At 43.6% G+C, this 17550-nt stretch overlaps 1 protein-coding gene across 1 annotated transcript in view; it reads right to left on the reverse strand.

The window, feature by feature from the left end:
* thsd7ba (thrombospondin, type I, domain containing 7Ba) overlaps positions 1 to 17550 on the reverse strand; it is a 171007-nt gene that overhangs the window by 129708 nt on the left and 23749 nt on the right. Inside the window, 1 exon segment of the mRNA XM_030081611.1 lies at positions 551 to 1406. Coding sequence (XP_029937471.1) covers positions 551 to 1406 — 856 coding nt within the window.

A 17550-nucleotide genomic window follows, 5' to 3' on the forward strand; every position in this document is an offset into this window, starting at 1 on the left:
AGCATTTGACATTTACCACAATAGCGCGGCGTTGCCTTGCAAATAGGCCGCTGAAACTCCAGTTCTCCCATAATCTGGCCATTATTGAAAAGTTAACAGCCATAAAATAATTACGGCTTTATTTCAGCGAACACACCTCCACAGTAAAAGAGAAAATGCCTCAGTGGTATCATGAAGGGAGACGAGGGTTGACTGTGTCCTACTCGTGTTATGAAGGCACAGTACAAACACTCCTCTCAATCAGGGCTCCTTCACTTGCCACGCTCCTTCATTCAGCTTCAGAGCACATCTTAACACTCACCTCAAACGTTGCATCAGTAGAAAAGAGATTAATGTAAGACTAAGTGATTTAGCAATACAGGCCTGCTCCCCAAAACCAACTGCAAACCAATTCTTCTCACACACGCACCTTGCTTTCAAGATAATCTGGGACTTACACCTTAAGAAATGCCCCATTTTTCCACAGTGTGTTTGTCTCCCAGGCATTCATCTCATGTGCACTCATCCTCTCTCAGTGAATGGAGGGTTTACCACGTTGTGACCGGCTTACCTGAGCATGGCATTCTTGCCGTCACTCCGTGTGCAGCGGACTTGCCGTGTCTGGTACCCGACCTCCAGCTCCCATGACAGGGGCTGGCTGCCGTGTGTGTGTGAGTGGTGCCGGTGGTGGTGCTCGTGGTGGTGGGCGGCCTGTGTGTGCCGCTTGACTGTGTTTTTCTCCTTGGAGCTGCTGTTGAAATCCACCGTGGTCCTGCCGCTGAACAGGACGCCCTTGTGATGGGGGAGGCGACACTCGCTCCACGGCCCAACTTTAAGGCTGTACTGGTGCTCGCTTTCCCCGGCGGGACAGGCCCCGAGGCCAGAGCAAATCCTGGTCTGGGTCAAGTTGGGGCAGTTGGCCCCTCCGTACATGGGCGTGGCCAGGACGTGTCGAGTCCGATGCTGCAGGCCAGCGCCGCAGGTCTTGCTGCAAACTGACCAGGAGGTGAAGTCTGACACCACGCAGTCCTGAGGGCAGGGGATGAGGCACGCCTGCTCCACCGCAGGCTTCTGGGAAAAGAACTCGCAGATCTTGGAGGTGACGGCGGTGCGGTTCGAGGTGCGCACACACTGGACCTTGCGCCTCTGGATGCCGTGCTGCGCCGTGACGCACTCGGCCGTCCTGAGCTTGAGCTCGTTGGAGAAGAAAGGGATGAGGACGCAGGCGCCCCAGTCGGAGACGTCCCATGCGAAGAGGTCCTGGTGCCACTCGCAGACCTTGAAGCAGTGGCGCTGGCTCTCGGGCTTGTCCATGTGCTGGCAGTAGGAGTGGTGCGTGGTCCAGCCCTCCATGTGGACGCACCATATTGTCCTGGTCTGAACCCCCCCGGAGCCGCACTCCTCCCCCACACACTGCCCCCACTGGCCTGCGAGCAAGACGGGAGACACACAGAGGACATTTTCATTAAAAACTGCTGCTTTAGAAAAAAAAAGTGTGCTGCTTTAAATTGCACCCATCAAGCAGTTTGCAATCAAGCACAATTCAAGGCCATTCACTTAACCTTCATGTTTGCCTTATTCATGAGCAGACAAAAAGAAACACAAAGTAATCAAACCAACACTGAGCGCCAATATATAACATGACAATTTTCTTGGGCACAAAGGACTCGATTCATTTCGGTTCTTGAGGACAAACTGATGAGTATTCGCTCGGCATCCCATGTAAGATTTAGCCAGCAGCACAATCAGCCTCGTGGTTCAATCAGGAATTAAGAATTCTCATTACCTTGCTGAAATACAAAATTAAGCTTTGTCTGCTCCCATTGGCATAAGGCAGGTACTTCACCTCACACCAAACGTCCAACACAGCATTTGTCTAAAGACGCAGACACAAGGAGGACAAACCAGAGGCCGACGCCAACACAGGCATGGAGGGTGTTCACGGCTTTCTGACACAATATTTCCAGCTGGTCATATTTCCAATATGACCAGCCAGAGACAGGTATGGCATTTTGCTTTGGTCTGATTCTGCACACTCTGCTCAAATCATATTTTACATGACTCCCAGTTACAAAAAAGGGAAAATTAACGGATTAATGTGGATAAATTAAAATATTATACAGTTAATAATGAGCAAGTGTTCAATGATATAATGATATGAAATTGAAGCAGTTAGTTTCTGATTACTGCTGTCAAGAACTTCATAAGTATGTCATCTATATGGGTTTTTTGAAAATGCAATTTGGAAATGTGTTCACTCCCTCCCTGTGGCTGACTGGGACTCAGCACCAAACGTGTTTTTTTTCTCCCCACAAGTTGCTAATAATGCGGCGCTGCTCTTTAGAGGGAAATCCTCTGCGCCCACAGAAAAAACCCAAAGGACAGCACAATTCTGTTTTCGCTCGCTGATTTCTCTAGGAAATGGTAATAAGATCACAGTTCAAAAAGGTCAGCTGGCCGCTGTTGTAAGTCGTGTGCTTAACAACATTTTGTAACTTGCCAGATTCATGAAGTTGCATCAGTTGATGATGAATAGCTCTGACTGCACGGTCTGATGTTTGAAAAAAGGAAGAAAAAAAAAAACAGAGCTGGAGGGGTTATTTAAAGGTTATCTAATCCCTGTATTTTAAAAACTGCAGGTTTATTGGGAAGCTTATCCATTTTTCACAACTGCACCTTCCAGAAAAAGAAAATTTCCTAATAAATCAACCATTAAATATTCCGGATGTAAATGCAATCCCTGAAACGCACCATACTGATCCGGTTATAAACCCTACACTAAATATTTCTGCTGTTGCTGCAGGAATAACTGGCAAATGTTCATGTTTTTTTTTTTTTGTTTTTTTTTACTAGAAATAAAGATTTATATAGTCCTTTATTGGTAGCCCAACACTGCAGGGCCTATGAAACCCTTTCAAAACCCATGGAGGAATTTTAAAAAAAAGGCATGGCCGTCATATGAAAATGAGGCTATTTTTCTAAATTACTTCAAAGTTGTTTTGAAACCATGGCTTTAATCTGACACTGACAACAGTGACATTAATTCCACTGTCACACTTCCCATGCTCGCAGTATGACTAAAAATACAACATAAAGTGTTCTGTGTGTCTCAAATTTAAGACCAGATGTGCCTTAACCCCTGGATGTTGGATGTTGCTAAGGATGATGAGATTAGGGCGTTAGGGCCCAAGGTTTTCTTTTCCTCCTGCCAAACTAGGTTGAAAAACGCAATGCACACATCTGAAACGTCCAATGATGTTAATTTTTAGCTCTGCGAAAATATTGCGTAGTTCAACATCTGCACTTACATGGAGGTAACGCCTGGAAATATTGTCTATTACCTCAAGAGCCCTGTTGCCTAAAAACGCCGTTCTCATACAACCAAACCGCCTTTTCGATTACAATTGGAGGGGAACATATTTTTGCTGTGGATTAAATTTTTTTTGACGGATCAAATGTCTGACTTTCACCCGAACGACCCCATTTCAGGTTCTGCACAAAGCGGCAGTGGTGTTCATTTTTTGTAAAGGTAACGTTACATTACAGCGGCCAAGTGGTTATTATGCCTAAACCAAACTTTTCTCTAACCTTAAACAAGTAGTGTTGGTGGCTAAAGGTAACGAAACTGGGTAAATCACTGCACAACATGATGCACAAGATATGTTGATTAGAAATGCATTTGTGATATGTCTGTGACAAAATATGTTGCCCCCTAAACATAATCAAAAATGCAGTTTAGGTGGATGGAAACATTTTTACGGACAGGGTTGACCTCAAACACCACCAAGATATCAGTCAACCTGCTGTTTTTAACATTGAAAATAAAGAATAAAAAAATAGGTCTCACCATTAGGTTTGCAAGACGAGACTTTTTGTGAGCCCGAGGGTCTGCATGAAAATATTTGTTTGAACTGACTTGGGCTCAGATTGATGAAACAAAAGTGACTACACAGAATATCACTCGTGGACACACCTAACTCAGGATTAATATAGCAATGATTTATGTTTTAAGTAAACCAAAGATTTCGGATTACAGTTTCTGCCCAGCGTTGGAGAGTAAAAGTCGGTGGAGCTAATTGTGCCCTCAAAAGAAGAGACCTGCTAGTTAAAGGAGCTACAGCACACAGAGCTGGTGGTTGATGCATCCCATCACAACGAGACGGCGAGGCGGTGTAGTTAGGTGGAGGCTGCAGGAGGTTTCTGGCCGTGTCTGCCCAGGCTCAAAGGCAGACCATCAAAGATCCTTTAAACATACAGAAAACAGCAGCCGTTGGCTCTGGGTGGGGAAAAAAAGAAAGAAAGAAAAAAAAAAAAAAAAACGTGACACGGGTTCCTGAGTGGATCCTCATTTCACTTTGCTTCTTCTCAACAATGTGAAGCAGGCCGGCGTCGACGTGTCAGATGCACTGGACTCAATTATAATGATCTGGGAGTCAGACTGGACACAGCCGAGTAAAGTAAGACAGACTGAATAGAGTCGGTCTGGACGGTGTGAGGTGTCAGTAAACTGCACGGTCATGTTTACCACAGTTGTCTGTGATGATTTTTTGTGGAGCGTTTCTGCTTTAATAGACAGCCACAGCGGAGGGAGATGGAAAAGAGAGCGGTGATGACATGCAGCATGGGGTCGGAGCTGGATTTGAACCCAGGCCGCCGCGGCTTAGCTGTTCCATGGTGTGTGCGCTCCACAGCGAGCCGCCCACTGTGATGTTTTACACCAAAGGAAACCAAAGGAGACAAGAGAGCTGTCTCTGCTCACCGCTGCTCTGCATTTTGCTCATTAGTCTTGATTAGACACTACTTGTGTGGATGATATTTCCCACCAGTGACCACACTGACAAAGCCAGGATTTAATTTGGACAAACGGGACCGATCTACAGCATCTCAGTCGGAGAGGACAGGACGCTCCTCTGCCTTGTGCAGCTTTAAGATGCACAAAATGCTATTTTGCCGTTGTATCGACTCTGTTCGGAAATCAAAATGCCTTTTAACACCTCAAGCATGTCCTTTGTTATTCATGCCGTGCAGTCAGAAGGATCTCAACACATTTTTAGATTTAGGACAGACTGAGACTGGGACCTGACTCAAACATTTTCACTGGACTGAGATTGGACTTCTGGTTTATTGTCTTTATTTCAATACTCAAGCCTATTCCAGTGATCCACTCTGTATTTATAAAATGACTGCCCCAGATATAGCTAATGAAAAAAAAAAAAACACTGTTAATTCAATCACAGTTTTATGAAATACAAACATTACCATTCACAAAGCCCTACCCAGCGGGGGGGTTAATACATTTAATTGAACTTAATTTAGTTCCCTTGTCCTTTGGTCTTTATTTTCAACACATACAGACATGAATCAGCATCGGGGAGGGGAAAAAAATGAAATCAGTTTGCTTGATCTAATTTGACTATCCAAGTTGGTCACATTCACTTCTCATCCACAGTCATTTTGACACATGCTATGAAAAAGATAATTTGTTTCATCTCTTCTAATTGGAATTAAATTGATATAATAATGAGATCCTAGCGCTGCACAAATTGCTTTCAAATGACGACTGACTGAAACAGTTTTGTGCTTTTTCAAAGGCGAGCCGCAGAAATGTGTTGTTAACGCTATATTCCCCGGCCAGCGATCAACACGACAAGGCTGTTGTGGAGCTGCTTTCTGCTTAAGGGGGCAATATTTCAAACTGCTGAATTGTTTCATAGTTCATCGGAGCACATCATTGACTTTATTCGTCCCAGCTTTGCAATATTAATGGAGACTTACAGTGTAACTCAAATCACTGTGTTCACATTAGCATTGGTCTTATTTGCTCACTTTGTTTTCCGAGCAGGTACCAAAGCAACAAACAGAAAAACGGCAAACTGATGGCAAAGAGCAGAGGCGACATGTATTCACAATATGAATATGTCGTTTTTTCACACCGACTTTGTTTCAGGGATTGATCAATGTTCATTTTTCAGTGCCGATACCGGTTATTAGTAATTAAAGACACTGATAACCAATATTCAGGGCTGGCATTGACTTGCAGTAAATTTGAAAATGTCAGTGTCAAACTTTACAGTGTTAGAAACACAAACAAATGTGTCAGATGGAGAGGTGGCGGTTTTCACATCGGCCATCATGTAAATCGAAATTATGATATTGTGTTATGCCGCCCACTCAAAATGAAAATATATTCAGCTGCCTGCTCCAAATGTCAACAAAATCAAAATATGCTACATGTATGACTCATTTATTATTGCAATTTCTGAATTACACTTGTCGGAAAACTGCTTTTTAGAAAACTGTAAATACAGTGTGAAAAGAAATATTTTTTTCCATACTCTCTCCTCTTTTTCCATACTTATCCAGACATGGAAGTGATAAAAATGATATTTCATACTTTTTCATACTTTTCCAGACAGTGTAGGAACCCTGTAAACACACATGCACACACACACACACACACACACACACACACACATGCATTATTGAAATCAAGCGTGTGTTACGGTGCGGTGTGCATGACAGCTGTAACAGGATCCAGGTGGAACCAGATGTGACATCAGCTGGACTTGGCCACGTCACGGCTGCTGCTTCATGTACATTTAAAGAAGCATGAATGAATGAATGAATGAATGAATGAATGAATGAATGTATTTTTATTTTGGTGTCATGCTAATAAACATAGCCCAGCCCGCATGGGCTTACAGGACACCATAACTGGTGTTATTCAAATTTCACAGTCAGGTAATGAACACACAACAAAAAAAAGGAAAAGAAAAACTAAAAGGAGGTCAGACAATCAAGACCATCAAGACAATATACTTAGGATAAACAGAAGATTATCGATTAAACAAAGCATCCTGTCTTCTTCTCCAAGCCCTTTACACATAGAGAGCACAGCCAAAAGGGTCATAGGTGAACAGCCACTCTAGTTTAATGTAGTCTGAATACCAGAATACTTCAGGATTTTTTAATAGAATACGATGGAACCATGATGTTCTTAAATCATCATAACAGGAGCAATATAGCAAAAAATGAGATTCGTTCTCTATTTCATTAAGATCACACATTTCACACAGTCGACCTTCCTCGGGGATGCCCTGGAAGCGTCCCACCTCTATGTTCAGAGGGAGGATGCCAGTTCTCACCTGTGCCATCAATGATCTTTGGCTTCTGGATAATCGACAGGTGACATACGGTTCAGTACCAAAGTTATGTTTGATTTGCAGGTAAGTTCTTAGTTTAGGTTTTGAGATAACATTTTCAGACCATTTTGCCTCAAAAATTTGTTGGAGTTGGAGCAGCTGAAACAACCTGCAGCGCTCTGAAGGCAGTGGAGGCGGTTGTGGCTTCAGAGAGAATGCAGGACCACCGGTCGCCATCACCCTGTGTGGCCCAACGGTCCGCCTCCTGGGCACCGTCACCACCCAGGACCTGAGCATCAGCCCCTCACCGGCCCGGCAGAGGAGGTTCTTCCTGTTCATCCGAAGCCAACGATGGTGCACTTCCCTGACTCCGCCCTCACCGCCTCCACGGCCAAGGACGAGGCCAGACTGCGGCGCCTCACCCGCTCTGCCGAGAGGGTGTTTATCTGCAGCCCGCCGTCCCTCCAGGACCCGCACACCTGCAGGACCTGAGGCGAGCAGCGAGCACGCCGCGTCGTGGCCGACCCCTCACGCCCAGGCCAAACCCTCACGCCACAAGAGCAGCTCCTTGCCTTCTTCCCCGTCTGTCTGACGAGCCCCAGGCACCCAAAGATACTGACACTGACCCCCCCACCCACCCCCAAACACTCTGAGCCTCTCTTTACAACATGACCTATGCACACACACACACACACACACACACACACACACACACACACACACAAACAGAATACAGCATATATAACCGTACTGTGCCCTCTGTGCATGAGCATTTTGCATAAAGCCTGTAAATAACTAACAATGTTGCTACTTGCCTTATTCCCATTGTTTTCCCATAGTTCGCATATTTTTTTGTTTTATCAATATATATGGATTGTATTATTCTTTTTTCTTTCATCTTTTTTCATCTTCCTTCATTCTTTCATCTTTACTATTCACTGTTAATTTTTTCCCTCTTGCACCAACACACCCAGACAAATTCCTTGTATGTTCTTCAACTTCCTGTCAGTCGATCAGATTCTGATTCTGATAGAAACGGGTCGGCCTAAATGCTGCTTTTTTGACAGAATGTGTAAATTCCTGGGCGGAACAGATTTGTCCTCTCACGTGATGCAGATGTGGATGTTTAATTAGCGTGAGCGGTAAAAGCTGCTTGAGGTGGTCTGACGTGGACCACACGGACACGCGGCTCAGCAGCAGGTCGTCTGGAATATTCAAAAGGTCGCTGGTTGTCAGTCAGCTGAACAAAAGCTGTGGGATCCTCGCAGAAGGCTGTGTGTGATTGCACTTGATCTGCATGACTGAGTTTCATATCTTACGGTGTCTTACTCCCTGCACATCTGTTTTTATTTTGTTTTTCACTACCGAGGTGAGACAGAGGCCAAATTTCAGGCCTTGGTTGGTCAATAAAGCTGTTCATCCTACTTGTGACTTATACTGGAAACACTCAAAAACTGAAATTTGTCTGTGCTGCCATGACAATAACTTCTTCTGATGTCATTCACCTCAGACAGCTGTAGCTCTGGCAGCTTGGCAGAGCAGCACTAGCTCAGGGGACGGCCACGGAAAGAGAGCCAAACAGCGGCTCGACTGGTCTTGAGGGAGACGACTCAGTTTAATCAAAACTCAAAGACACTTAGCGTTACTGAAAAGTGCTGCAGACAAGCGGGAGTGGATACAGAAACGGACGTCACCATCTTTTCGGTGTTGCTGTTGGTTAATACTGAACTGGATTGCGGTTACATCGTGGAAAAGGCTGCAAATAAAGCAAACAGATGAGACCTGAGCAGGGAGTCAGGGCTGACTGCCTGACTCCAAAAGGCCGACGTCCCTCCCCGTTCTCTCCGAGTACATCGCGTTCCTCCACACGGTCGCCGATGCCACTATTTCACAGTCTCAACACATATTTTTAGCGGCACCACCTTTGCTCACTGGGGCTTCTCTCCAGCTGTGCCAGGATATGAGCGTGTGTGTGCGTGCGTGCATGCGTGCCTGCGTGTGTGTGATTTATGGAGGTGTGATTGGGAGTGATTCCACTGACAGGGGAGCCAGCCAACACAAGCACTAGTTCCTCTCCTAAGCTCTGAATAATCACTCTCTCTATCTGTCAGCATCAGCATCTGTCAGGCCCTCAGCTCGGTCTCAGGAGGAGCCAGCCGCCCACAACTCCTCCGCTCCTGTCGCACTTATTCGACTTGCTGCCACCTCAGGGGGTCTGCTGTACCCCCAGGGCTCCCGCTATATTTACTATTCCATTAATGTCCTGATTAAAAAGAAAAAAAAAAAAAAAAAAAAAAAAGAAGAAATAAATAAATAAAAAGAATTGAGCTATCTACATTACAATGCCGCATTAAAATGGAAAAACGACATAAATTAAACCGAGCCGGTGTAGCCTGACTGAGCACATTTGCTCTCTTGCAGCGGCGCTCAGCTGAATGCTCAAGCTGTACAAACAATGGCAAAGTTGTACAACAATAACAACTAAAATAACAAAAGCAATCTCCGTGATGCCCCCGAAGCAGACAGACAGAGGCAGAGAGGGGGGGGGCGGAGCAGGGCCGCCGCCTGGCTCCCAGTCAGCCGCTCATTCAAACCAATTACAAGTCCCACTGCCTTCGCCTTCTGTTGCTGCTAACTTTGCCTCGAGGTCCGAGTCCTTCTGAAGGCCGGACGGTGCAGATCGCCGCTCAGATCAGGTCCGGGCGCATGAGGCCGTTAGCGGCATCCTGGGGCTGTAAATTGATTTACCTCCACATGTATTTGCTATACGAAGGCTGCAAAAAAATCTTTACATAAAAACACGGTAAGACTGAAGTTGTGAGGTGCGGTGGAAATGTGTGAGTCAAGTCCTTTAGAAGCTGAACCTCTTCCTATTCCAGCGGACGTGTTGAAATCCAGCAGCAGAAACATGTCAGAGGAGTTGAAAGGCGCTGTGATAACGCAGGATGACTGACACAGTTCCAGACAAAAATAACATTTTACACTTCTTAAAGCTGCACGAAACAAGATTTTTATGATCCGTCGAATTAACCTCAGCGACAACACGGCGCCGCAGCAGAGGACAGCGGCCTGTCCCCACCAGTGATTATCCTTTAATTAAAGCTCATGTAGGTGACTTTTCTCCTCGTAATTCTGCCGTATCACTGTTGTACACACAGAGGATCCAAGCAAAACAACAAGCACTGAGCAAAAAATCCACACTTACACGCTGCTCCTGGGCTTGTAGTCTCATTTTTTACAATCTCTTTGGCACAAATCAAACGACTAGTTACTGGTAGTTAGTTTACTGGAGGTACAGAATGGAAGAGACGCAGTGAAACCACACACACACACACACACACAAGCATGCATGAAGATGGGAACAACTTGTCTCAGGTGTGTATTTGAGCTGTTTGAGTTCAAGTTTATAACAAAAGTTCACCCACTCTAAACGGTTGCCTATGCTTCCTTTAAATTAAAGTGGCAACAATACGATACAAAAATCCTCTGGTATTGTTCCTTCAGTAGAAATATAGTATCTGCAGTAACATGTAGTCAGCTATGGACTATGACAGTAGCCACAGTGAGGAATGGTTGCTTTCAGGATGCTAAATTATTGATGCATTAACCTGTAAGAAGTATTTTAATGTGGTAGCTCGGACCGCTCCATATCCTGGTGGCTAGTTTACTCCCTAACAATGCATCTCATTTGATGAATTGCATGGAAAACCTTAGTCTGCAAAGAAACTAATAACTCCAGCTGTCAGGTAATTACAGTGCAGAAAAAAAAAAGAGCAAGCCTTCCCTCTGAAATGTGGTGCAGAAAAAGTTTAATTCTCACTAAATGGAAACACTCAGGTAAAAAGCTGGAACTGTACTCGAGTGTTTGTGTTGCTGCCCACTAAACAAGACGCCATAGATTCAACTTATTTCCCCAAATGAAGTTCTGGGATTCCTGGTGGGAAATCTCCTCCGCACTGAGAGCGATGAATCAAAACCAGAAGACTGAAAGACAAACTGACTCACGGACATTAGATCTTTCTCCTCTTTCTTCCCGGTTTTCTTGAACGCATCATCTTCTTTAAAGCGTTACGTGCCGTGTACATTTTGAGCAGGATGTCTGGGCATTAAAGCTCACCTTTTTTTTTTTTTTTTTCCAAACCTTTTGCCTGTGTTTGGAGCCGCTAATGGAGCTGCACATTTTCTTAGTGCAGCTCTAAAATGTACAATCCATTTCATTGTGTTGTTTGGTGAATCAAAGGCTATAATTTCCATAGAAACTGGGTCTTAGGCACCAAAATACTCATTAATAATGTAAGAGTGATTTTTTTTTTTTTTTTCCTTTTGACCTCGCCTATTATTCTAAAAGTTCACCGTATGCTGTGTTTGTGCCGCCTCAGCCCATCACAAGGAGCAAGACTGAGCTCCTCTAAACATTTATTAATTACACTGATCTGTGTCACGGAAAACGAATAAAGCGCTCTGCTCCGTGCACAACATTTTATTTAACTTGAATTGCATTAGAATCTAACTTAATTACCTGGGTTCAAACTTTTTTTTGTCAACAACATTCAATTTAACACTTAAAACAAACACAATCACCACTTTTAATTACCTGTTTATTGGTGTGGGATTCAACCGGCGATGTAATATAGTGAAAGCAGATTTTATGATATTGCACACATTTCATCGGGAGGTAAACACTGTAAGACATATGTTTAATTTGGGACGGCCAATTTGCTCGAGATGAAAAACCTGTTTCTTCTATCTGCAGTGCAGCTTCTTGCACATTTTCTTCACTATGAGCAAACATCTGCTGAGTTTCCCAGCCATCCATCTTCAGCCTCTCTGCACGAGCTCAGTCTGACTGTTCACATGCACGCGTCCTTTGTCACAACACTTTTTAATTAGATGATACCTATGCCGCTGAGCGCCATTATGCCAAGAACCGTCCCCCATGCCACACTTCCATCAGCTGTAATTTGTGAGCAGCGAGGTGCATCCTTAATTACAACATTTATATATGCGGAAAGTCATGAGATTATCATCAGGCAGTCAATCCATCTCGACGAGGCCTGAATCAGCTAATTCCAACCAGGTGTTTACTTGCTAACTTAGAGCAGATTTGGGATGCAAGTTAAAAAAAAAAAAAAAAAAAAATTAAATCATCACCTGGGGACAGTTTGCTATAGCAAAACAAACCATAAATCACACTCATCACCCCAATTTAAAGAAAAAAAAACAAAAAAACAAAGCAATTATGACACATGATGTGCAGCCATTGTGAAGCACATGACTCTCTCTCTCTCTCTCTCTCTCTCTCTCTCTCTCTGTTTGAACATTAATTATTTATTTCAGTAAATGTTCATTAAGTGCATGTGGTACAGCATTTGTACTTCTGCCCGTGTAATGAGCTACAATCATAGCAGCATAGCGTTACCCTGAAGGCAAAGCATCAAATATGGCTCAAACATCCTGCACTAATGAATTACCTTGAGACTGCAATACTACTAATGTCCCCAATGGGCGTCTATTATAATTTAGCATTTAGCCTCACAGCGTCAATGCCAGACGCACTTGAATGCCTCATCTGTGACTGAATGACCAGCAATACAAATGAAAAGAACCGGCGCCACACGCCACATGAACTCTGTGAGGTATCGACGAGCTCCTCTGCTCCGATTTATCTCAAATCGATGCTGTGCTCCATCATACGCTGGATCATTTTAATACCTGCATGAAGGCTTCTAAGTGAATAATCAATCATCTTTTGTCGGTAACCCCGGTGATTATTTGGCACCTTGAGAGAGGCAGCGCACCGTGGGGGCAAAGAAACAGTCTTTAAACTGCACAGCAGGGAGCCAAGCAGCCCAGTCAGGTGAAACCGCAAGCAGCAGCCCGGGTCATGAGAAAGTGATGCCTCTGACGGACTGACAGATGGAGGTTTTAGGGGGAAAATCCCTGCTTTAGACAGAGCAAAGCAAACAGCACAAGGCCGCGCCGAACTTTGCTGCCTCTTTTGCAGATTTGTTGATCATTATGATGTGTCGACCATACGGAGAATCCACCCGCGCTCCTTAGGTGGATTTATTCATACATACGCAGCTGGGTGAATAATCTTGCATCTCCTATTTTCATCTCAACCAGACGTGTTTTTCTGGGTCGTCGCCGGAGTCACATTTGTCTTTGTTTCTAATCCGTCTTCCCTAACCTGCCCACCGCCGTTAGACGCAGTTCAAAAACTCTGACACCGCTCCGACAAGCCGACAAAACAAACAAGCGCAGGAAGGAGGGTAAATTATTAAAACCAGCTGACATGATCATTGTCTGCCTGAATGTTTCGGTGCCTTCATGTTAAAAGACCAAGAACAGTTAAGTCATGAAAACAAGCGAGAGAGAGCTACCTCTTGTTTACTGTCCTCCAACAAAAAATGAGTCCATAGTTTGTTTTTTATGACTTATTACGACCTAGAAACTCCAGCCGGGGCTCAAATCCAAGCAAGAGCAGTGTTCAGTTTTAGATCGCTAACCTCAGCCTTACCTCACGTTCTGTAACCTTTTCCTTTTCCCAAACTTTGCCCTAACCGGAACAAAAATGTGGCAACACATTACAATAAGAGTACAACAATTAATGTTAGTTAATGCCGTAATAAACATGAAGTAACAGATAATAAACATGAAGTAACAGGTAATAAACATGAAGTAACAGATAATAAACATGAAGTAACAGGTAATAAACATGAAGTAACAGATAATAAACATGAAGTAACAGGTAATAAACATGAAGTAACAGATAATAAACATGAAGTAACAGATAATAAACATGAAGTAACAGGTAACTAACCATTAACTAATGTGTCTGAGAATCATGTACTAATGCTGTTCATGCTAAGGTTTTAATTTATATGTTATTTAAGGGTTATTGTAGATATTATTAACATTAATAAATACCATAATAATCATTAACTAACAGTTGATTAACCATTACAGCATTAACTAACATTAACTAATGTTAATTGTTGTACTCTTATTGTGAAGTGTAACCAAATTTGTAAGCGGCCAGTGAACTAATGGCTCCCTCTGGGTCGTGTTGGAGACGCTCCTGTGAGTATTAAGGCTGATTTATGCGTGTTATGATAGAATGATGCAGTTATGGAGTGAACGGCGCTCAACAGTGGTCAAAACAGCTTCGTAGCCGTGCACCGCGCAGTTTTTGTTTTCTTGCCGTTTCAACACCACAAACCATGAGCGGCCTGCCGTTCGCAGACATTGTGCCGTGAATATGAAACAGAGCATCAAATCAGCTGAGAGACGCTCCTGTGGTGGCATCAGGCGTTTGGAACAAGCGACGTGTGTGGTGGCCTAAGGTTTGGACTGCAGGGCTTCTTGGTTGATCTGCAGTGAAATCAGCACGGCGCTCCTTCAGTCCTCTGCCAGAGGTGCACAGCGCTGCAGCGAGGCCTTAGTGTTTCCATTCACACGGCGCTGCACTGCTCACCGCTCTAACAGCCCGCTCACTCCAAGGTCATGGGCTTCATTTCAACTTTTTTTTTTTTTTTTTTCCTTTTGAACAATTTGAATTTACATGAGAAAAGTCTGCAGAAATGAGGGAGAGCGAGGGGAATAGTGAGGAGAGGTGTGAAATACAGGAAGTGCACCGATGGTCAAAACACACACTGACATTAAAGTAATAGCCTCTTTTTTGTTAAATTGGTCTGTACATATTAATTTCCATAATATAAAGCCAGAGAACATCACTCATGCATATCAGTCGCTTCTGCGGTCACTTTCTGAATGCCAGTGATTTTCTGCTTCAGTCTCATATCCAGTTTCACTCAAATGTGCATCTTAAATCGAAGCTCGAAAGCAAATTTCCAAGAAAAGCATGAAGAAGGTTGGAAATGTGCTTGTAAGTAAGTGAGTTTTCACTCAAACATCTCGTCAACCTTACGCTGCTGTTTGTAGATACACAAATGTAATTTTTTTTAAGTTAGTCCCAAATTATGTGCACTTAAAATTATATTGCATCACTATCTCAAGTCCATTACATTTCACAAAAAGCACAAACTATTAAATACTAAAAATCTCTTTGCAAACATAGTTGATCTGCATTCTCCTTTTGTATTTTATTTTTTATGTATTTAAATGCACTTTTATCATGATTTATCTTGTCATGATCATTCTACTTTTTGACCTCTTTCTGGACCAATATTCCACTTGAATATATCCAAATGCGCTTTCATTGTAATAAACTTAGTCCTAATTTGAATATGAGGGACGATACTTAAGTTATGCTGAGATGATTCATGCAGTGAAAAGTTTTCCTTTATGTATTTTCATATCAAAATCCAATTCTTCTACATTCTGGAAAACTGTGGTGAAGTCATGATGAAACCAGCAGGTGTGAGCAAAATTTTCAACCAATAAAAACACAGCTCTGTTTCTCTCACTAGCTCTCATTGGTTTGCACCTCTGAGAGAAGATCAGTGTTGTGCCCCGCCCCCGGGAACTTGTTTCAACAGCAAAAAACACAAAATTATGGAAGGCAGAGGCTCTGAAAATGCCATCTCCCCGTGACTTTCATGTTTGATTTTAATATTAACTAGCCTTGGGAGACCGAGCGGTTCATTTCTGAAGTAGATATTGTATTTCTTCTGAGCTCTCGCTTATACACTTAGACCCCGCTTTGATTTTACACGGCGAACATCTACCCACAGGGGCTTCCATGAGAATCAATGTGTTTACACTAAATGCCACAGTGCTTGAGTCGGTGTCGCTGTGTGACACAGACACTACAGTAGGGACCGGACCGAAATGCGCCGTGCCTCTGCGGTGATGAGAATCTTTTTCAGTGTAATTGCTTGTCTCACGAGGTCTTTTCGAGTCCCAGCGCCGGCCTGTGTAGAGGTGACAAGTAATTGGATAGGATGTCACTCACTCCTCTGTCTGACTGTCTTCCGCTGACCTGGGATTTCTCGCTCGCGACCGCAGGAGCAGAACTAATGGCCATATCTACAGGCAGCAACCTGAGGAAAGACCCTGGTGTTTTGATAATGCAGGTGCCCAGGGTCACGGCGTGGCACAGATAAAGTGACAGCGGTGTCTTTCATGGCGCGGTGAAGTGCGCACAATGTACCTGCTGACTGTGCTATTAAAAGAAGAGAGCAGAGCTAAATACAGCTGGCCACTGTTGCTTCGTTTGTATCCGTTAATAGGCAAATCCTGCCAACTGACTGACCTGAGAGACATCCCTTAAAGGCCATCTTCACATTAGCAGCAGAAAATAAACCATTTTAAATCTATTTATGCACGGTTATAGGTTTGCATAATTGGGAGTCCTCTCAGTTATGCTACTCCTAGGCCTGGGTGATAAGCTGGAGCCCAGTAGCAGCTTATTGATTCATGAGATGATGATTCATGCATTTAAAATCTTGGTAGATCAGTTAACAGTCCTCCTGTTGGTAAAGTTCAGTCAAACCTCTAAAACTGTCAATTGTTTTGACCTAAAAATGTGCTCGTCCACATCAGTTTGCAGAGCAGAATCATGTCCTAAAATCAACATCGTCCTCGCAGTGTGATTCTGCTGAAAGACATCAAACGATAGGCCTGCTATTAAATTATCATTCGGCGCCGTAGTTCGACATGACAGACGTCCAGCAGACTTAACTTAAAGTACGACATCACAGCGTTTGATGAAAGGCATCATGGCAGTTACATGCTAACAAGGAAATCTGAGGGAAAAAGTCACAGCCATGCGTGTGAACGTTAATGGGAGATGAACCAAAAAGCCTGCAGCTCAATTTGTATTCTGATGGATCCGACTTTCCCGTCTTAATGGATTCCTTGCACGCTACAGACACATTGTTATGCCGTATCACACAGCCGCCTAAAACATGTGTTCTTACACTGCACTAGCTCCCAAGTTCATCACAGCCCTCCGAACTGCTGCACATCAATACATTGTGTATTGCATTTACAACCCTCAATAAAGACAATGAAAATGAAAAAGAAATGAAAAAAATGAATTTTAAACATCAGCTAATTCTCATGCCAGAATTTTCATATCATTTTAATTTTTATATTTATATTTTTATATCAAAGTACCGTTATGTCTATTTTGTTTAATGGGCACATCATGCTGGAGCAGAAGGCAGAAATCTCAACCAATAAAAACATTCCATTTTTGCTGTGTGTCACATGCTAAGCCATTAGCGAGCCAGCAGTTGCCCCCGGGGAAGCGATGCTGACCTGTGTGAGCGTTTGATTGACGGTGACATAGTGTGTGTGTGTCCACCAATCCCGCGTCAGAACCGGCTCCATCTTCGCCTCCCCCTTTCTGCACCAATCCTAACCGGTCCTAATCCAAATTAGTAAATCTGCTGCTGCATCAGAAAGCAGCTTTTTCACAGGTGGTTTGGTGTCCCAGATTCATTTTGTATTACAGTTTTAA

Source organism: Myripristis murdjan, chromosome 21, assembly GCF_902150065.1.
Source record: "Myripristis murdjan chromosome 21, fMyrMur1.1, whole genome shotgun sequence".
In the NCBI taxonomy this organism is placed as follows: domain Eukaryota; kingdom Metazoa; phylum Chordata; class Actinopteri; order Holocentriformes; family Holocentridae; genus Myripristis; species Myripristis murdjan.